This window comes from Macaca nemestrina, chromosome 11 (genome assembly GCF_043159975.1).
Source record: "Macaca nemestrina isolate mMacNem1 chromosome 11, mMacNem.hap1, whole genome shotgun sequence".
In the NCBI taxonomy this organism is placed as follows: Eukaryota; Metazoa; Chordata; class Mammalia; order Primates; family Cercopithecidae; genus Macaca; species Macaca nemestrina.
In genome coordinates, this window is record NC_092135.1 from 133825166 (window position 1) to 133844416 (window position 19251).

The following is a 19251-nucleotide window of genomic DNA, read 5'->3' on the forward strand; positions in this document are numbered from 1 at the left end:
ACATATCCTAGGTGCTTTAGGAAAAATAAATCTATTTTCCCTTGTTTTCTGGGAAAAAAAAATATATATATATATATATGTGTGTGTGTGTATATGTTTTGTATATAAACATATATAGTCAAATACATATATTGTTTTCTGCTGTATTTTAATTCTCCGTTCTATAAAATGATTTATAAACAATCTATTAAAGCTTGTCTTTCAGTGCATCTTGAAAATAGTGCTGATTTTCAGCATAAGAGCAGTTCCGTTTATTAAGTTCTATTTGTCACCATCTTGTGATCTGTATCTCATATTTAATCTAGCAGGCCCCTCAGAGAGCGTAGAATCATACTGGGCACGTTTCTTGTTTTCCCTCAGGTCACTTCACGCTTGGTCTGTTAGTAGAGTGGCTGTCACATGGACTGAGGCACAGCATCCTCGCTCTTGATCACAGACCCATGGCTGTGCTGGGGTCTGCCACTAGGGTCTACGACGTTACATAGGATGTTTTTAAAAGCCAGGTGGAGGTTAGCTTTAAAACTGCTTTGTCAGAAATATGGGTAACTGACAAATAATCCTGTCAGGAAAAATTGTATATCCCTTCATTTTGTTGTGGCTGTTAATAGACTGTCTTGCAAATTCTTTTAAAATTAGCCTATCTGACATGCCCGTCCATGCTCTGATGCGAGACGTTTCTCTTTAGGACGTCAGCTGTCCATACCGCACTGGGTGTGGTCTAAGTAGGAGGTTGCGCAGGCAAATGATTGGCAGCTTGATCAGGAACCTACAAAAGCCCAGATAAATAGTGTGGCATAAACTAAAAGCATTTTGCAGCCAGACATGGTGGCTCACACCTGTAATCCCAGCACTTAGGGAGGCCCAGGCGGCTGGATCACTTGAAGTCAGGAGTTGACCAGCCTGGCCAACATGGTGAAACCCCGTCTCTACTAAAAATAGAAAAATTAGCCAGGCATGGTGGCGCATGCCTGTAATACCAGCTACTCAGGAGGCTGAGGCAGGAGAATCACTTGAACCCAGGAAGCAGAGGTTGCAGTGAGCTGAGATCGCACCACTGCACTCCAGCCTGGGTGACAGAGTAAGATTGTCTCAAAAAAATAAAATAAAAAGCCAGGCATGCTGGCGGGTACCTGTAATCCCAGCTACTTGGGAGGCTGAGGCAGGAGAATCTTTTGAATCTGGGGGAGGTGGAGGTTGCAGTGAGCCAAGATTGTGCCACTGCACTCCAGCCTGGTAGACAGAGGGAGACTTGATCTCAAGAAAAAAAAAAAACGGAAAAACTAAAAACATCTTCTCAGTGTGATAGATGGGAGGTGTTAGAGTTGGGCTTCCTGGAGAGCACCTCTCCACCCCGTTTTTTTTTTTTTTTTTTTTTAAAGCTCACGCGGAGTGGCCACCGGCCACTCTCCCTCCTGAAACCTTCAGAGCCAGAGCTCTGTTTATCCTCACTCAGAAGGGAGGAGGGATTCTTAGGCCTAACACGCCCTCTAGTGTTCACCAGGAGACAAGGCCGCACCACCAAAAAAGTCCTTGGCTCTTGTGAGAATGCAGAATTGCCGTATTTGAGGTGGCGTCTTGAAAATTCCTCATCGTGTTTTCAAGTGGATGCTCATCCACAGCGGATTCTGCTTAAAGCCGCCTTGAAGTCGAATAGAGAAATTCCAAAAAAGCTCCTCTTCCCTCAGGCCCGACCGTGGCATTTCTGAGCAGAGTCCTTCGGGGCTATGCGGACACCACTCGTGGGCTGTTGGAGCTCAGGAGGTTTGATTTTAGGACTCAGAATGGGCTTTTGCTTGGACTCACTGTGAAAAGTGGCAGTGAGGTTCCCAGCCTGGAAAGATTCTCTGCGATCAGGGTCTGTTCTCTGAGTTCTGAGTACACAGCCATGTTCCGCCAGTGGGAAGGGAGTGTCTGAGATCCCGGGAGTTGGGACCACACACACCTGCATGTGACTGGCTGCTGCTGGGTGACCGTGACCCCCGGGGCTCTGGTGGGGTTCAACAGGAATTCCCAAAAGACACTCAGTGCATCCATGGGTAGGTGATAGGTGTCTAATGGTGGCTGCTTTTGTCCCTCATATTTCAATGTGTGACTGGTGTTCCAAGGGCCCTGCCTGGGATCCTGAACCCCACCCCCGACTATCCCTGCCCCTGGAGACAGCATATCCCTCTGAGTCTCCTGCCTGAGCCGAGGGGCACATCGAGCCTCCTGCCGGGATGGCTACTTAGATTCTCAGGAAACGCTAATGAAGTTGAAGTCCTTGAGTAAAAGAAAGTAGCCCCGTTTATTCCCATGAATTCCATGAACATCCATTGATCGGATGTGGAAAGATCCCCAGGAAGACCACAGGGGAGTGTCTGCATGTGCGAGGGTGGCCTCCGGGGTGGGGAGGTAAAGCCGGCCCCACACCCTCCCTGGGCGAGCAGGTGAGCCGGCCCCATGCCCTCCCTGTGGGACTCCTTTTAGCTGGACCACCCCCGATGAACCAGAACGAAAAGTTCCAATTAGGGCTGCATTCCTCACCTGTGGGATTCTGTTGGTCCTTACCTAGATTTCAAGGAGCAGCCCAGCAGCCCGGTGGCAGGAAGCTGGCATGCACATGGGCTCGGAGGGTCCCTGCTGCGACGCTTGCTTCCTGCCTGCAGACTTGCTCTCTCGGAAGCCTGTGCTGGGCTGCTTTTGCAGGGACTTGGCTTCCTGGGCTGCCAGAGACAAAAGAGGGACCACGTTGTCCAAGAGGGCACCTGGCGTTTCTCTTCCTGCTGGTTTGGGGTAGGCGGCCAGAGAGGTCAGAGCATATGGGATGGGAGAGAACCGAAGAGGAATTAGGTTCATTGCCAAAGAATGCCTGGGCTGGGGTGAGGCCTCCGCCCGCTGGCAGGAGGGGCAGCTCTGCCCACAGGAACTCTTTCTGGGCAGTAGCTAAGGACTGCGCGAATGTTCGTAATTGGACAAGATGGGAATGAATGAGGTAATCATCTAATGTTTGTTAAACAGGTTCTGTTTTAAAGACTTGCAAATTAAATGGATTTGAGGGAGAAGCAGGATCTGTAAAAAGCTACGGAGTTAAAAGTGGAGTGAAAATGAGACAGGTATAGAACCGAAATGCGAGTGCAGAAGCCGGTTTCCATGCAGTGGGAGAGATTCCCATGGTGCACCTTTGAAGCGGAAAGTTGACAGAAACCGAGTGAGCCACTGAGGACGGAGGGGCTGCGGGATCGCTGGGCCGCAGGTCAGGGTCTCGTGGAAGCTGAGTGGATGCCACGTGGCCTGTGTTTTCAAAATTATCCTAGAACATGGAAACATCATAGACTTTTAACTTCTTTCTACAATTAAAAAGAAATGTTTATACTTAAAAAAAAAACTTTATTTTCTTAAATGTTGTGAAATGCAAGTGAGATTTACTAATCAGCAGGACAAGAAGGCAGGACGAGGTGCCCTTTGACCGTATCTCTGGAACGGGGGTGCAGCCTGTGGAGGCTGTAGTGGTAATTGTCAGAGGAAGAACCCTTAACTACAGAATTCAGTTGCCTTCTGGTAATGGAGAAACGTCAGCCCAAACCTATTTCATAGGGCTGAGAAAATAACATGAGAAAACAGAAAAGGAAAAACTGAATACATTCCTTAGGACATCACGTTTTAAATATACTTTAGAAAATGGAGTTGCCAAATGCCCTTCCTCTACAAAAATAAAATGTCAAAGGTGGTCGCTCTGCAGTATAACTTTGCTACTATTTCTTTGGCTGGTAGAGAAATCCTGTTGGTGGATTTTTGTTTAAAGAGTTGTTTATTGTTTTCTTTGGCGTAAGAGCCTTCAAACCCTATGAAAAAGATTCAAGTTAGGAAACTGTCTCTGAAGGCTGGGCACAGTGGCTCACGCCTGTAATCCCAGCACTTTGGGAGGCCCAGGCGGGTGGATCATTTGAGGCCAGGAGTTTGACACCAGCCTGGCCAACATGGTGAAACCCTGTGTCTACTAAAAATACAAAAAATTAGCTGGGCGTGGTGGTGGGTACCTGTAATCTCAGCTACTTGGGAGCCTGAGGCAGGAGAATCACTTGAAACCAGGAGGCAGAGGTTGCAGTGAGCCAGATCACGCCACTGTACTCCAGTCTGGGCGACAGAGTGAGACTCCATCTTATAAAAAAAAAGAAAGAAAGAAAGAAAAAGAAAACCGTCTGTGAAAAGTCCTCTCTCTGCCCTAAGCCTCGTGGCTGTTCACATTCCAGCTCCTCATTTCTGTGTTCCATGTGCCACTGTAACTCAGTAGTAACAGAATGAATGGGGCGGGTCTGAGGGTGGGGAATCCTGGCAGCTGAACTTAAAAAAAAAAATGGCTTAGTTTCTTTTTTAGGAAACGGGTGCCAACATCCCTGCAGCTGCTCAAACGCCCCCATGTGCACACATGACTTAGATTGGGTGGATTCAGGTCACCTGTGACCCTGAGGAGGTCCATCAAAACCTCAGGGGACTCGCTGCTCCCCTCTCCGCACACCTCCCTCACCCCCTAGGCCTCACCCCTGCAGTATCTCCCTCATATCCACCAGCTGCCCTGCCGCCCTCTGCCTCAGGCACTCTGCCCCAGGCAGTGGCTGCTGCACCCACCTGCTGCAGGTGAGGGTTCCCTGATCCCTTTAGCAAGGACTGTAAAACCCAGACTCACCCAAGCCTCCTGACCTCCTTCCCGGCATCACTCACAGTGTGGCCATCTTACATTCAGAACCATTCATCACCTTCGTCTTTATTTTCTGCTTGCCTCTCTGGCCAGCTAGAATGTCTGTTTCATTCACTGGGGTGTCCCTGTGCATAGAACAGGAACAGACCCCAGTGCTCAGTGAGCATTTATTCAATGGGTCATTGGACAAGTGACCACGCCTGGAAGAAGAATGCCGGTGTCGGGAATATGCTTAGCCACCTGCGTGGTGCACAGAAGGGGACCTGCACATAAGGACTGTGTGTGGTTTTTCCTTCTTTCCGAAGTATGTGTCCTCTAGACCCACATTTCAGTCTTGTTGCTTCTTTCTGAACATTATAAAATTTTAGTTTCAGAAGCTCTCCTGCAAAACACATTTCTACTAATGAATAACTTTCTCTGGTGTTTGAGTCTGTTATTTGGGAGGCAAACTACGCTCTACAAACTCCAGATTCATAGACTAATAACATTTCTGTTGAGTAAGGTACTGGTTTTCTGCGACGTGGGGAGTGTGGGAAGTAGTCGGAGCTGTCATTGTCACCGTGCCGTTACTGTTTTGGTCTTCTGTTCCAGATGCCATCAGTTCTACTAACCCGAGGGTCATCGATGACGCCAGGGCGAGGAAGCTCTCCAACGACCTGAAACGGTGCACGTACTACGAGACGTGCGCTACCTACGGGCTGAACGTGGAGAGGGTCTTCCAGGACGGTAAATGCGCACGGCTGGGAATTTACTTCCAGTTCACAATACAGGAGGCAGTTCAAGAAACCAGTCCTGCCTGCACTTGTGCACGTGGGTGGCGGAAATACGTCATTGATGGGTGGGCGTTAGTATCGAGAGCACTCCATTCCAGAGGCGACTCTCAGGTATGTTTCGGATATAAAGTGCCGTGTTCAGAAGAGACAACAAGACGTGGCTTGAGAACAGCCTGGTGTCGGGTCTGCGTGTCACTTATGGGGCCTTTTTGTATACAGGATAGAACATTTCTTGAGCTGTTGTTCATCCACGGGCTCCATAAAACTTGTTTGTGAGCCATTTCTTTATTGTCATTGCCCATGCTTAATCCAATCCCGTCCTTTAAAGCAGTTTCAATATTTGATATCGGGCTTTGAGGAGAGAAGTGAAAGGAGGAGAGAGAGTATCAAGTTTGGACTTGCCCACCAAAAACGTAATAACATGGCACGGTGGGACTCACAGCCGCGAGTGAGGACCAGCCTTTTGGAATTGTTTTCAGGTGATTTTATTCATTATTGATCATCTGCCTTCAGGAACGGCCACAGATCAGACAGACAATTCTCCTAGAAGAGCTGAGGTTCTGCCAGGGGGTCAGATACTGGCGGATGATGGTAGCTCCAGACGTCGGCTATGAGAGAGGAGCCTGTGGAGATGCGTGGAGTGGGTGGGGGAGGTGGCGTCACCCTGGGGACAGGAAGGTCTGGGGTGAATAAAGACTGATATTTCTAAATCCAGTCTTTTCACCCTGGGGGCTTGGGAGAGGCCTGGTGTTCTGGCAGAGGGTCGCACTGCTGGCGGGAGTGGTGGACATCACTTGTAGGTCCTCTCCCCTTCTGGTTTAAATCCATGGGGGCCGAGCCACCTGTGCCCCTGCTCTGGTGCCGAGGGGATTGTTGGGGGCAGAGCAGGGCAGCCACGCTGGGGCTCTCCGGAGAGTGCCAGAGCCGCTCGGAGCTGGGAGGAGATGGAGGACTCGCCGCGCCCTGACCCCGAAGACCAGCTATGAAAGCAGTGACTACGGGACTGTTTCGGGACCTCCTCCAAATGGGGCAACCTGTGTTGTTCTTTTAAATGTTTCAATTAGTCTTCAGATGCCGTTGTAGAGATTCTGTACGTTCACTGTTCAACTCAGTTTCAAAGATGCCATCAGTTCCGTCAGTTCTCAGACTTTACGTTTTCTTTCCTGTAGCAGTGAGGTTCCTTTTCTGAGCCTGCCGTCTCTTCCCGCGCATCTCTGCCTCTCAGATACTCAGCTGCACTTCAGCACGTTGGTCCTAGTTAGTCCTTCACGGCTTCAACGTTTCTTCTCGCCTTTTCCAGTGCCAGTGCTGAAGAAGCGCAGGGTTCCCCTGAGAGGCAGCACGAAGTCGCTGGGGGCCCACAGCCCCTTCTTCCCTCCACTCACGTTTATTCCGGGCACCTCGTGCCGCCTCTGTTGGGAGAACGTCCTATGGGGAGCAAACCTCATGTCAAGCCGTGCTGGTGAACGTTAGTGAGATGTTAGTAAGACTTGGAAGAACTGTGCAGGGAGGCCCCTGGAGCTCTTCCGAGAGGTGAACCCTCACGGAACAAGGTCACTGTCGGCCACCGCGCTGCTGAGGCCCCGTGAATGTTGAAGTAAAGCATTGTAGATGAAGCGTCCCCGGGCCCATGCATGAGGCCAGCTGCCTGTTTTCATAAATAGACTTTTCTTCTTTTTTTTAGACAGAGTCTCGCTCTGCCACCCAGGCTGGAGTGCAGGGGTGTGATCGGCTCACTGCAACCTCCACTTCCCAGGTTCAGGCAATTCTTGTGCCTCAGCCTCCCCAGTAGCTGGGATTACAGGCACTCGCCACCACACCTGGCTAATGTTTTATATTTTAGTAGAGACGGGATTTTCACCATGTTGCCCAAGTTAGTCTCAAACTCCTGAGTTCAGGCAGTCCACCGACCTTGGCCTCCCAGAGTGCTAGGATTATAGGCATGAGCCACTGCGCCTGGCTGTAAATAGACTTTTGGTGACACAGAGCCACGCTTGGTGTCGATGGGCTGCAGCGGGTTTGGGCTGTTCTCCAGCTGTGACAGCAGAGATGAGGGTCTTTGCGGCCCGCAGAGCCCAGAATATTTCCTCTCTGGCCCGTGCAGAGAGCCTGCCAGTCCCCGATGCAGGATATCAGGGACTCAGTTGTCTGGGTAAGTTGAGTCTGCACAGTGACTCCTTTGCTTTTGTATTTATCATGGTTAACATACATGAGTTTTCCATAAATTGATGAACGTTCCTTATAAAAATAATGTTATCAGTTAACGAATGCTGGAGGATGTCAGGATGATGGTGCCTTCCTGCCAAACAGCCTATCTTCGGCCATTCTGGCTGCTCTAACAAGACCCAGTGGCTTACACAACAGACTTTTGTTTTTCCCAGTTATGGAGGATGGGAGTCCAGGGCCAGGTGCTGGTGGGTGTGGTGCCTGCCGAGGGCCATCCTCCTGGTGGGCTGTGTGCTCACATAGTGGAGAACAGAGGACATGAGCCCTCACCTGTCCCTTCCCATAAAGGCGCTTAACCCATCACAGGGCTCCACCCTTGTGATCAGTCACCTGGCAGAGGCCCCACTTTCCCCCTGAGGGTCGGGATTTCAGGGTAAGAATTTGGGTTGAGTTCCATACCATACCCAGCACGTTCGAGTCTGAGGACAGGCAGCCACCTCTGTGTTGGAAGTGTTTCATTTTCGTCAAGTTGGGGGCTTGGCAGGAGGAGAATAAGGACTGATATTTCTAAATATTTTTATTTAAAAATATTTAGATAAAGCGTTTCCGTTGCCGTGACAGCTCATGTCACACCTCCCCAGGTAGTGCTGTGACGAGTGTCTGTGTTCATAGGCACAGGAGATTTCCATTCCGGTTTCGTGTTTTAGAAATAATACATTCTCTGCCGGGCACGGTGACTCACACCTGTAATCCCAGCACTTTGGGAGGCCGAGGCAGGCAGATCACCTGAAATCAGGAGTTTGAGACCAGCCTGGCTAACATGGTGAAACCCTGCTTCTACTAATAATACAAAAAAATTAGCTGGGTGTGATGGCATGCACCTGTAATCCCACCTACTGAGGAAGCTGAGGCAGGAGAATCACATGAACCCCAGAGGTGGAGGTTGCAGTGAGCTGAGATTGTGCCATTGCACTCCAGCTTGGGCAACAAGAACAAAACTCCATCTCAAAAAGAAAAAAAGACATAATACATTCTCATTAAGTATTCAGATTTTGGCCAAGTGTGACGACTCACGCCTGTTATCCCAGCAGTTTGGGAGGCCGAGGCAGGTGGATCACCTGAGGCCAGGAGTTTGAGAGCAGCCTGGACAGCATGGCGAAACCCCATCTCTTCTAAAATTACAAAACATTAGCTGGGTGTGGTGGCGAGTGCCTGTAATCCCAGCTACTCAGGAGGCTGAAGCAGGAGAATTGCTTGAATCTGGGAAGCGGAGGTTGCAATGAGCCAAGATCGCACCACTGCACTCCAGCCTGGGTGACAGAGCGAGACACTGTCTCAAAGAAAAAAAAAGTATTCGAATTTTATGGAATCTGAAAAGCAAATACCTGTGATGCTGCAACTACTGTGACTGTTGCGATTTTTTTGTGCTTCAAATATTTTCATATGAAGATACATTTTAAAAATCAGGGTTACTCTGCATATTTTATATAGTAGTTATATGGTATATGGTTTCTTATATATATTTTTTCACTTAAATCACAAGCACTCTCATTGTTAGTGATAAAAGTAGTTGCTGAGGAATTGCTTTATTTAGTACTTAGCAATCCCTGACAATAACAGAGTAAAAATCCTCAAGGAAAGTTAAACATTGTAAGATGTATATAATGTTGAAGAAATTGTGGCTTAGAGAAATGACATAGCTTGACCCAAAGGGACACAGCCTGGACTGGATCCCCCGTCTTGGGACCTGAGAGCCACAACTTAACCACAACACTGGAACATTTTGTCATTAAAATGGAAGCAAGTCAGGTCCTGGGGCGTCATAGAACCCCAGCTCTGCCCACAGGTCTGGGGAGGGCCTGGCAGGGTATGCACCCAGCCAGCAGGGCCCCTGCCCGCTCTGCCCACAGGTCTGGGGAGGGCTTTGCAGGGGACACACCCAGCCAGCAGGGCCCATGCCCACTCGCAGACTCAGTTTATTCAGCTATCTCGATGACTCTCTGGCTTCTTTTTTGCCCTAGGGCTTACTTTGTTTATTTGCTTTTTATACCGATATATGGTAGAAAGAAAACATGAAGGAAAAGCGTGTAATTTCTACATAATGTTCGGCTTGTAAATAAAAGAAAAACCAATCCAGCTGCTTCCGTTGCCCTGCGGAGTCTGTGTTCCTGATTGGCTCTGTACTGAGGTTCATTTAAAAGGCCAGGGACCTTATTCTTTGCTTCTTCAACATTTGACTTAGTGTCTTGTAACAAAAGGACATTGTAAAAATTAATGAAGAAACATTGCATTCACTTTCCTGTTCACTTGTGTAGTCCTGTTTACTTTGCTTTCATTCATGGAGTTGCCAGATGGCTACTAGCAAGTGGCTTTAGGTATTGGGAAGCAGGCTAGCAAGCTGGTTCATCCATCCAGTCACTCGTTCGTCTGAGCACCAGCTTCCCACCCACTGTGCATCTGGTCGGTGGCTAGAGGCAGATTCTGAAGCGTGGGCAGGGTCCCCTTCTCCATGAAGTTAAGGTCCGCTAGGGAGCATAAACATCAAACAGTCACCCAGAAACATGACTTTGTGTCTTGCCCAGGGGTGGAGAAGTAGTGTGGCGGCCCAGGCCGTTTTCTGGGGGTCCTTCCCAGCAGCCTGGGAGCGTCTTCGCTCCTGCTCGCAGGCGAGATCGTGTGGCTCGCGGGGCAGGCGGGATCGTGTGGCTCGCGGGGCGGGGCGGGATCGTGTGGCTTGCGGGGCGGGGCGAGATCGTGTGGCTTGCGGGGCAGGGTGAGCTGGTTCCACAAGATGGTTTCCGCTTGACCTGGGCAAGTGAGCCGGACGTGGGCCACGGGTAGCCAACTGTTTGGATTCTCAGCAGAGCCCTGGGGGAGGGAGACACTGGGGGCTGGGGCGGGCTGGACGTGTGGACTTGGCAACTGGGGGCTGCAGGTCCGTCTGTGGGGGCTGCACAGGGCTCCCGTTCCTAGATCGCCCCACAGCCAGCGGCTCTGCACCTGTCAGATTCTGCGTGGCTCTGTTTGCCTCTTGCCACATCTGGGAAATTACCTATATACAAGTTTTTCTGTTCTTAAGGTTAAAATGGTGGTTTCAGTGTTTGGCATTAAATTTTTTGAAAGTCCCTGTTCATTTGTTCTCCTAGGGCCTGGATACATGAACATGAAGGATTACGGAAAAATAAAGTTCATTCCCTGTAGACATTGTTTCTCTGGTCCTGCGATTCCTTCCTTCCTTCCTCCCTTCCTTCCTGCGTCCCTCCCTCCCTTCCTCCCTCCCTTCCTTCCTTTTTCAGGCAGCGTCTCTGTCACTCAGGTTGGAGTGCAGTGGCACGATCTAGGCTCACTGCAACCTCTACCTCCTGGTTTCAAGCAGCTCTCCTGCCTCAGATTCCTGAGTAGCTGGGATTACAGGCATATACCATTATGCCCAGCTAGTTGTTTGTATATTTAGTAGAGACTGGTTTTTGCCATGTTGGCTAGGCTGGTCTTGATATCCTGGCCTCAAGTCAAGTGGTCCTCTGGCCTCGGCCTTCCAAAGTGCTGGGATTACAGGCATGACCCACTGCGCCCAGCTTGCGAGTCTTCTTTAAAGAGACCTTTCTCCCACGTCATATGAAGAACTAGCTTGAGTGGCGGCAAGCAGCTCTTCCGGACAGACAGAGTGCGTGTCCGACATGGGACTGTAGTCAGGTCTCCGGAAGTTCAGGAAGGGTGTAGTGTTGGTGATGGGATTTCTCAGCTTACGTGCTGAAAGGTCACCTAAATTAGTTATAACTTAGCGACAAAAGTAAATCCTCCTTTCAGAAGGCCAAGTCATATATGCTCAAGTTGGTAGCAAGCCGTGTATAGGTAGCGACAGGGCCCTTTTGAGCATTACACGTGCACCTTGGAAGGAAGAGAGCAGAGATCAGGCTCTGCCTGTATGTTCTTGGATGGTGCATTCAGCACTGTCGTTCCCTGCAGTTAGGTTTTGGAGAGCGTCAGTTTTAGTCTGTCTTCAGATGCGTTTGAGTTTCTTGTCTTCCTGAGTGGCGTGTTAGGAGCTTTCTCTGCTGCGGGTGGCAGTGCCATAGAGGGACACAGGGGCCTGTGTCGTGGCATCTTTTCAGTCGGGGAGACAGGATCAGGGTGTTTTTGTTTGACATTTTAGAGCCAATGCACCCCAACTTTTATTGGGCATAGTTTCTGACTTAAATTATGGTGTCCTTGTGGTAGCTGTATGGCATGTGGGATTTTAAAGGCCCCTCATACCTACAGAAAGAGGGGTTTCCCCTTCATGTACGATCAGGAGTACAACCTGATAGTGGTACAAGAATTGTTTTCATTTCTTCTTCTCCAAACAGCTTGGTGCCCTTTCTCCCTTCACTCCCCCTCTCCTAGAATGAGCTGGTAAAGATGTGTCTGAGTGGTCCACAGTGTGGTTTTATGCGTGGATTGTTTATTTGCCTCCCAGCATGTTTTGTATACAGTAGGGGTCTCCAGTCAGGCCGCACAGGAGGTGAGCAGCTGGCAAACGAGCATTACTCCCTGAGCTCTGCCTCCTGTTGCATCAGCGGCAGCATTAGATCCTGGGAGCACGAGCCCTGTTGTGAACTGCGCATGCCTGGGATCTAGGTTACATGCTTCTTATGAGAATCTAATGCCTGATGATCTGAGGTGGAACAGTTTCATCCCAAAACCATCCCCATCCCCCACCTGCCCCCCAACCCCTGATCCTTGGAAAAGTTGTCTTCCATGAAACCCGTACTTGGTGCCAAAAAGGTTGGGGACTGCTGGTATATAGAATTTAATATTCTTGCATGCATCTTCTGAACCTTCTAGTCAGTGGTTAAATCCCAATTCAAAGCATCACATTATATGTATGATCTGCGCTGTGCTAGGGCGTGCTCCCCACCAAAACATCAGCCTCTTCTTAACCTTGTATTCATACGACCGTAGGAAAACCTACATGCAGAACTTTGACTCTGGTAATAGTTGTTAGACCAGGTCAAGATCATGTCAAAGAGGTAAGTTACAAATTATCATCTCTCTGCTTAACTGTCTCCAGGGCCAGTTTGGTGATCTCACATAGGAGACTTCTGTCCTAGAACAGACCTGCATTATTGTGGAGGGAGGGACAGTGGGGTCTAGGTGTATGGGAAAGCTGGACAGTGGTGCTGGAAGGGCTCTGTGTGCCAGGTGCTAGCATGGCCACAGCCTGTGGCTTATTAGGGATTCCTCTGATTCCCTGCTGTGTACATCATCCTGGTGGATGGGTATTTATCTGGCAGAGTAGTTCCTGGTCTAGGCAGATCTATGTTAGTCCTTTGACCTCATTGCCCCAGGTTTTTTATGTTTGTGTTGCAATTAACATTCTGGAAAGCACTTTTACAGAAGCCATTCCATGTGTCTTTTGTCTCTTCTCAGTAACAGCTCACCTGGGCATGTCCAACCCATGCCGAGAGCCCGAGCTGGGAGAGTTTGCGTGATTTTACCAAGGTTGTGCGGCGAGTCAGGGAACCTCGGTGTGCTCTTGATGCTTTGCTTCCAGAGATTGAAATCCTAGTGTACAAAGAACCCACCTCATATTAAATGTCTGCAGCTGCCTGGTCCTAATGACAGGAGTGTCCACAACCAGGGGAGCTGTATTAATGAGCCCGTCGGTGCCACCTAATTGCGTGCGCCAGAGCGTCGGTGAATGTACTCAGGCTTCTGGGCCTTTTCTCCTGAGTCCTCCGTCATCTTGGACCGTTTCGTTTTGCTTACACTGCAGTCTTTGTGCTGTTAAAGGATATATCCATTAGGCCTAGTCCGTTCTTTCCTGAAACCAGCTTCATTTTCATTGTCGGGGTGGCCGGTTTTATGATTTGTTTTTGTTGCTATTTTTTTTTCCTCCTTTATTATGTTAGAGATTAGATTGGAACTTGTGTGTGTGTGTGTGTGTGTGCAGGCATGTGTGTGTGTTAGCGAGGGAATACTTCAAAAAATAAGATTTTTTACACTTGAAAGCATGCCCTGTATATGTGTACATTAGGCACTTGATATATGTTGAAAAGATGAATTAATGGGTCATTAATTGTCCATTTTTTAATCACTTGTAATGACTAATAATTATGTAACAATTTAACGGCTTATGCTGTAGGATAGTGGATCTCATTAGGCCCAGTTACAGCTGGGACTACATTGCTGGAAATGCTTCCTTCCCAGAGGCACATGGTGCAGCTGGTGTCAGGCCGGGCCAGCATTTCCCGTTTCTACCTGTGGTCTTGGCTGTGCACCTGTACTCATCACTGCGCCCCTCTCCACACCCCCACCCCCTCCACACATTGAAAGTCTAATTCCAAGACTTCCTGGGGCAGATGGTGGTTGGCGTGTATTAGGACAATATGAAAGAGGTTCAGCTGCTTAAATTACACTTCATTAAGGGGGTTCATATTTTAACATTTTCTGAGAACAAAGATGACACGAAGAAAGTGACTTCCGTAAGGCTCTGGCAGCACTTATGCGGCACCAATACAAATGGGGGTTGGATGATCAAGTCACGTAAGACGTGTTGTTTTTGTTTTGTTTTGTTTTGTTTTGAGACAGTGTCTCACTGTGTCACCCAAGCTGGAGTGCAGGGACACAATCTAGGTTCACTGCAACCTCTGCCTTCTGGGCTCAAGCCATCCTCCCACGGCAGCCTCCCAAGTAGCTGGGATGACAGGTGTGTGCCACCACACCCAGCTAGTTTTTGCATGTTTAGTGGAAATGGGGTTTTGCCATGTTGCCCAGGCTAGTCTCAAACTCCTGAACTCAAAGTGATCCGACTGCCTCAGCCTCCCAAAGTGCTGGGATTACAGGCGTGAGTCATGGCACCCGGCCATAGAAGGGGGTTTGATGCTAGTTTGGGAGCCGTTCTGGCGTCATTAGCCCTAGGGTCATTGATGTCACTCGCCAGCAGCTTCTAATGTAGGGCCATTCGGTGCATGTCAGAATCTGCAGATTGTCTCCAGATGTCTCCAGAAGAGCCACATCTGGCCGACCTAGTAGCTTATCTCCCAGCGAATGGGGGAGTGCCGACCTGCCATTGACTATAAGGAGACTTGATTCAGCCTGTTGGTGGGGGCGCACATGTAAGGAAGAAGCCTTTGTGGGTTTGTGTGGGTCTTTCTCTTATGCCATATCCCTGGTTTATATTTGGATGGGAAAATCTGTACATGTTTGATAGTGATCATTTTTATGAAACATGACATTGCCAACTCCTTTCTTCGTAATGCTTTTTCAAATTCAGTTGTTAACCAAAGAAGCTCTTTCTACAACGGGGTTAAATTATAAACTGAAATAGCAAATTAATACCAAAACTAAAATAAAGCTTTTTGTATAATAAACCATACATTCAGAGGTTTAAAAAATCCAACAAAATGAAAAATAACTTTTGAGTTATTATTTTTAGAAAAAAATTAGTTTGGATTGAAAAATTCTTACCCTCATGAAGCTATAAAAGCACATGTTTTACTGATGAATGAAGCTTCTGGCACATCAGCTGAGACAAAAATCTTCCATACTGACTCAATAAATACAAATATAGAAGATGGGCTGGGCGCAGAGGCTCACAGCTGTAATCTCAGCACGTTGGGAGGCTGAGGCAGGCGGATTACCTGAGGTCAGCAGTTTGAGACCAGCCTGGCCAACATGTCGAAACCCCCGTCTCTAAAACTACAAAAATTAGCCGGGCATGGTGCCGCACGCCTGTAATCCCAGCTACTCAGGAGACTGAGGCGGGAGAATCTCTTGAACCCAGGAAGCGGAGGTTGCAGTGAGCTGAGATCATGCCACCGCACTCCAGCCTGGGCGACAGAGTGAGCCTCCGTCTCAAAAAGACAAAACCAAAAACAAAATAAATACAAATGTGTAAGATAGAATTCATTATGAAACTACACCAACCATTTTCAGAACTAATTTGAGAATGTGCTTGAGGTGATGATCCTTAAATCATCCAAGTGTTTTTGAATATCATTTCAGTGATGTCATCTTAGCAATAGGAAATCAGCTCGCTTCTTGTTTGCAGTTGCCCCTTCTTTTTATTATTATTTCTTAATGGAGACAGGATCTCGCTCTGTCACACAGGCTGGAGTACAGTGATGCCCTCATAGCTCACTGCAGTTTCAGACTCTTGGGCTCAAGCAGTCCTCCTGCCTCAGCCTCCTGAGTAGCTAGCACTGCTGGTGCATGCCACTATGCCCAGCTCATTTTTCAAAATTTTTGTAGAGATGGGGGTCTCGATATATTGCCAAATCTAGTCTCTGGCTCCTGGTCTCAAGTGATCCTCCTGTCTCAGCCTTCTAAAGTGTGATGGGGTTATAGGCGTTAGCCACCACTCCCAGCAGCCCCGCTTTTAAAGGATTCTCTCTCAGTCTGTCCCTTGATTTGCTTAACACCAGCCATTTAATATGAAAATGTTTAGGTGGGGGAGGGAATATCTTAATTATCATTGTGCTCCGTACTCCACAGATTGCACCTGCTGGCCTTAACAATGTGGGGTCAAGTATGAAACATAAAGTGACACCAAAGGAACCAATAAGGAAAGGAATTTTGATTCAAAGATAACAGGAAGAAATTATCTTAAAATCTTAAGGTTGATATTACAAACAACGAGAGACAATAAATACATTGTTATTTAGTAGTGTTGTAAAATATTGTGTTAATAGAGCCTGTGATCTCTTCTGGCAATTTCTTACCCTAAGTGTGGGATTTTTCCTGCTGTGCTTCTCTTACTGGAAACGTTAAGTGTGCACAGATATGCTTATATGTGTGCAGAGAAATGCCTGAATTAACTCTCACACTGCCAACATTAGATCATTAAACACACTATTAGGAAAGTTCTCTATTTTGATTTTCATGTTAAGACTCATCTCTTTTGCTCATAGAATTAATTTTATCAATGACATAGAAAATGGTTATTTGAATACTTTTCTGCACTGCGGTATCATAGCTGTGTTTTGCCCCAGGACTTCTCTCTAATGACTTTAGCCAGCTTGAATTAGCGTGATGTATCATTAATGCATACAAATGGCTTTTATTTTTGTTCATAATCTGTTCATAATGCCACGGCATTCTGCTCTTTCTAATGTTTTTAAAATGATTAAGTAGTGATGTACTTTTTGACCTAGTTAACCCTCCACGGAATCGCTGATCAAAAGAATAAGAGAATATTACTTAACTAGGCTAGTCAGAAGTTGTTACAATCCGTAGCTGATGTTTTCCAGTTATTTTGAAGTTTTTTATAATTTTTTTCCTTAGAGAGTATGGACATAGGCTGGACACACAGTAGCTCACACCTGTAATCCCAGCACTTTGGGAGGCCAAGGTGGGTGGATCACTTGAGGTCGGGAGTTTGAGACCGGCCTGGCCAACATGGTGAAACCCTGTCTCTACTAAAAACAAAAAATTAGCCGGGTGTGGTGGTGCGCGCCTGTAATCCCAGCTACTCGGGAGGCTGAGGCAGGAGAATTGCCTGAACCTGGGAGGTAGAGGTTGCAGTGAGCCAAGATTGTGCTATTGCACTCCAACCTGGGGGACGAGCAAAACTCCGTCTCAAAAAAAAAAAAAAAAAAAAATGTGCAGAGAATATGGACATAGCCATATGGTCCTTTTTCCTAAGTAGACTTCACTCATAGGGGAGCTACCCTCAAACCACTGGGTTAGCAGCACTGAATTTGTTCACTTCATGGCAGATGAGGAAAAGTAATCCTTTTTAAGTCGTGAAGTTCTTTAACCTCAGAAAGGGTGGCTTTGTCTCGTGGACTTTGATATTTTTTGCATGGTCCTTGTAGGATGAGCCTGGCCAGGCACTGGCTCCAAGAGGATGTGAAGAATTGGAGCAGATCGGGGCATCCTTGAAGGTTGGGCTCTGGAATCCGGGGTGAGTTTGTGTATTGAATGTGAAACCGCTGGAAGCATTGTGACGAGGAGAGTGATGCACTGACAGCCTTGTCAGTCTTCCCTGATGCAAGCAAAAGTCAGCTGTGAAGAGTGGATTTCAACCTTGTTTTTCTTAGAGAAAAATAGGCCAGATGCAATGGCTCACACCTGTAATCCCAGCACTTTGGTAGGCCGAGGCAGGTGGATCCCCCGAGGTCAGGAGTTCAGGTCCAGCCCGGCCAACATGGAGAAACCCTGTCTCTACTAAAAATACAAAAAAAAAATTTAGCTGAGCATGGTAGCGGGTACCTGTAATCCCAGCTGCTCAGGAGGCTAAGGCAGGAGGATTGCTTGAACCCAGGAGGCAGAGGTTGTGGTGAGCTGAGATTGCAGCGCTGCACTCCAGCCTGGGAGACAGAGTTGAGACTCCATCTCAAAAAAAAAGGAAAAATAGATTGTAAAACCTTCAGTGAGTACATTGGATTTTGTGAAATTTGCCAAAGAGAAGAAAGATCATTTTTAAAGGATATAAAATATGGAAATAAAACCAGTCACAACACTGCCACCCAGGGGCAATGATTGTTAAGGCTCGGTGGGTGGGGTTGTGTGTGTGTGTGTGTGTGTGTGCACGTGTGTGCGTGTGTGCCTGCCGTGTTTGAAAAAGATGGACTGTCACGCATTGTGAGACTTTATAGCGTACTCTCACATACACGAGGAGCATCCCTAACCCGAAAATCCAAACTCTAAAACTGATAATGCTCCAAAATCTGAAACGTTTTGAGTGCAGACGTGCCACACAAGTGCTCACGGAGAATTTCGGATTCCAGGTTTTCAGTTTAGGGATGCTCAGTCTGCAGATATTCTGCAAATACTCCAAAATCAAAAAAAAAAAAAAAAAAAAAAAAAAACTGAAATTCGAAACACCCTGGTTTCCCAGCATTTTGGATAAGAGATCCCCAACCTGTGAATACTTTTCCTACCCTGTGGTTACTGATTTTGCACGGCATTTCCGTGAGCAAACAGAACAGCGTTTGGATCCAGTCTCCAGTTAGACATTCAGTTGGGTTTTTATCCCTCTGTATTTCATTTTGATCAGTGCTTCCACGCATGGTTCTCTTTACTGAAAGCTGTGTCTTTGTCCCTCCTAATTTCCCCTAGGATACATCTCTGGAAGTGAGACTGTGCGTCCACGGCTTGCTGAGTGTTAGGGCTTTCAATCCTCAGTGTTGACTTGCCTTCTAGGAGGCCCATCCTAATTCAGGGTTCGCCAGCAGCTGCCCTTTTTCTATACCTGGCCACACTGGGAATATTCATTTTGAAAACCTCTATCAGTTTCTACACAGAAAAAAATCAAGTATTATTTCATGTAAGTCACCCCCAAATAAGCAAGTAAGTCCACGTCCTGTCATCAGTTTTGTTAACTGATTTTGCACCTGTCCTAGCTAGGAGCGTCCGTGAGATGGGGGCATCTGGGAGCGTCCGTGGGATGGGGGCATCTGGGAGCGTCCGTGGGATGGGGGCGTCTGGGAGCGTCCATGGGATGGGGGCGTCTGGGAGTGTCTGTGGGATGGTGGCATCTGGGAGTGTCTGTGGGATGGGGGCGTCTGGGAGCGTCCATGGGATGGGGGCGTCTGGGAGTGTCTGTGGGATGGTGGCATCTGGGAGTGTCTGTGGGATGGTGGCATCTGGGAGCGTCCGTGGGATGGGGGCATCTGGGAGCGTCCGTGGCAGCTGCTTTGCTTTCCGCATGGG

General features: G+C 48.0%; 1 protein-coding gene across 15 annotated transcripts in view; it reads left to right on the plus strand.

Annotated features, from left to right (window-relative positions):
• The window catches only part of LOC105473862 (ArfGAP with GTPase domain, ankyrin repeat and PH domain 1), a 644177-nt gene that overhangs the window by 250543 nt on the left and 374383 nt on the right, over positions 1 to 19251 (plus strand). For all 15 annotated transcript variants that reach the window (XM_071073619.1, XM_071073622.1, XM_071073625.1 and 12 more), the window contains one exon: positions 5267 to 5401. In XM_071073619.1, coding sequence (XP_070929720.1) covers positions 5267 to 5401 — 135 coding nt within the window. The remainder of the gene's footprint in view (positions 1 to 5266; positions 5402 to 19251) is intronic.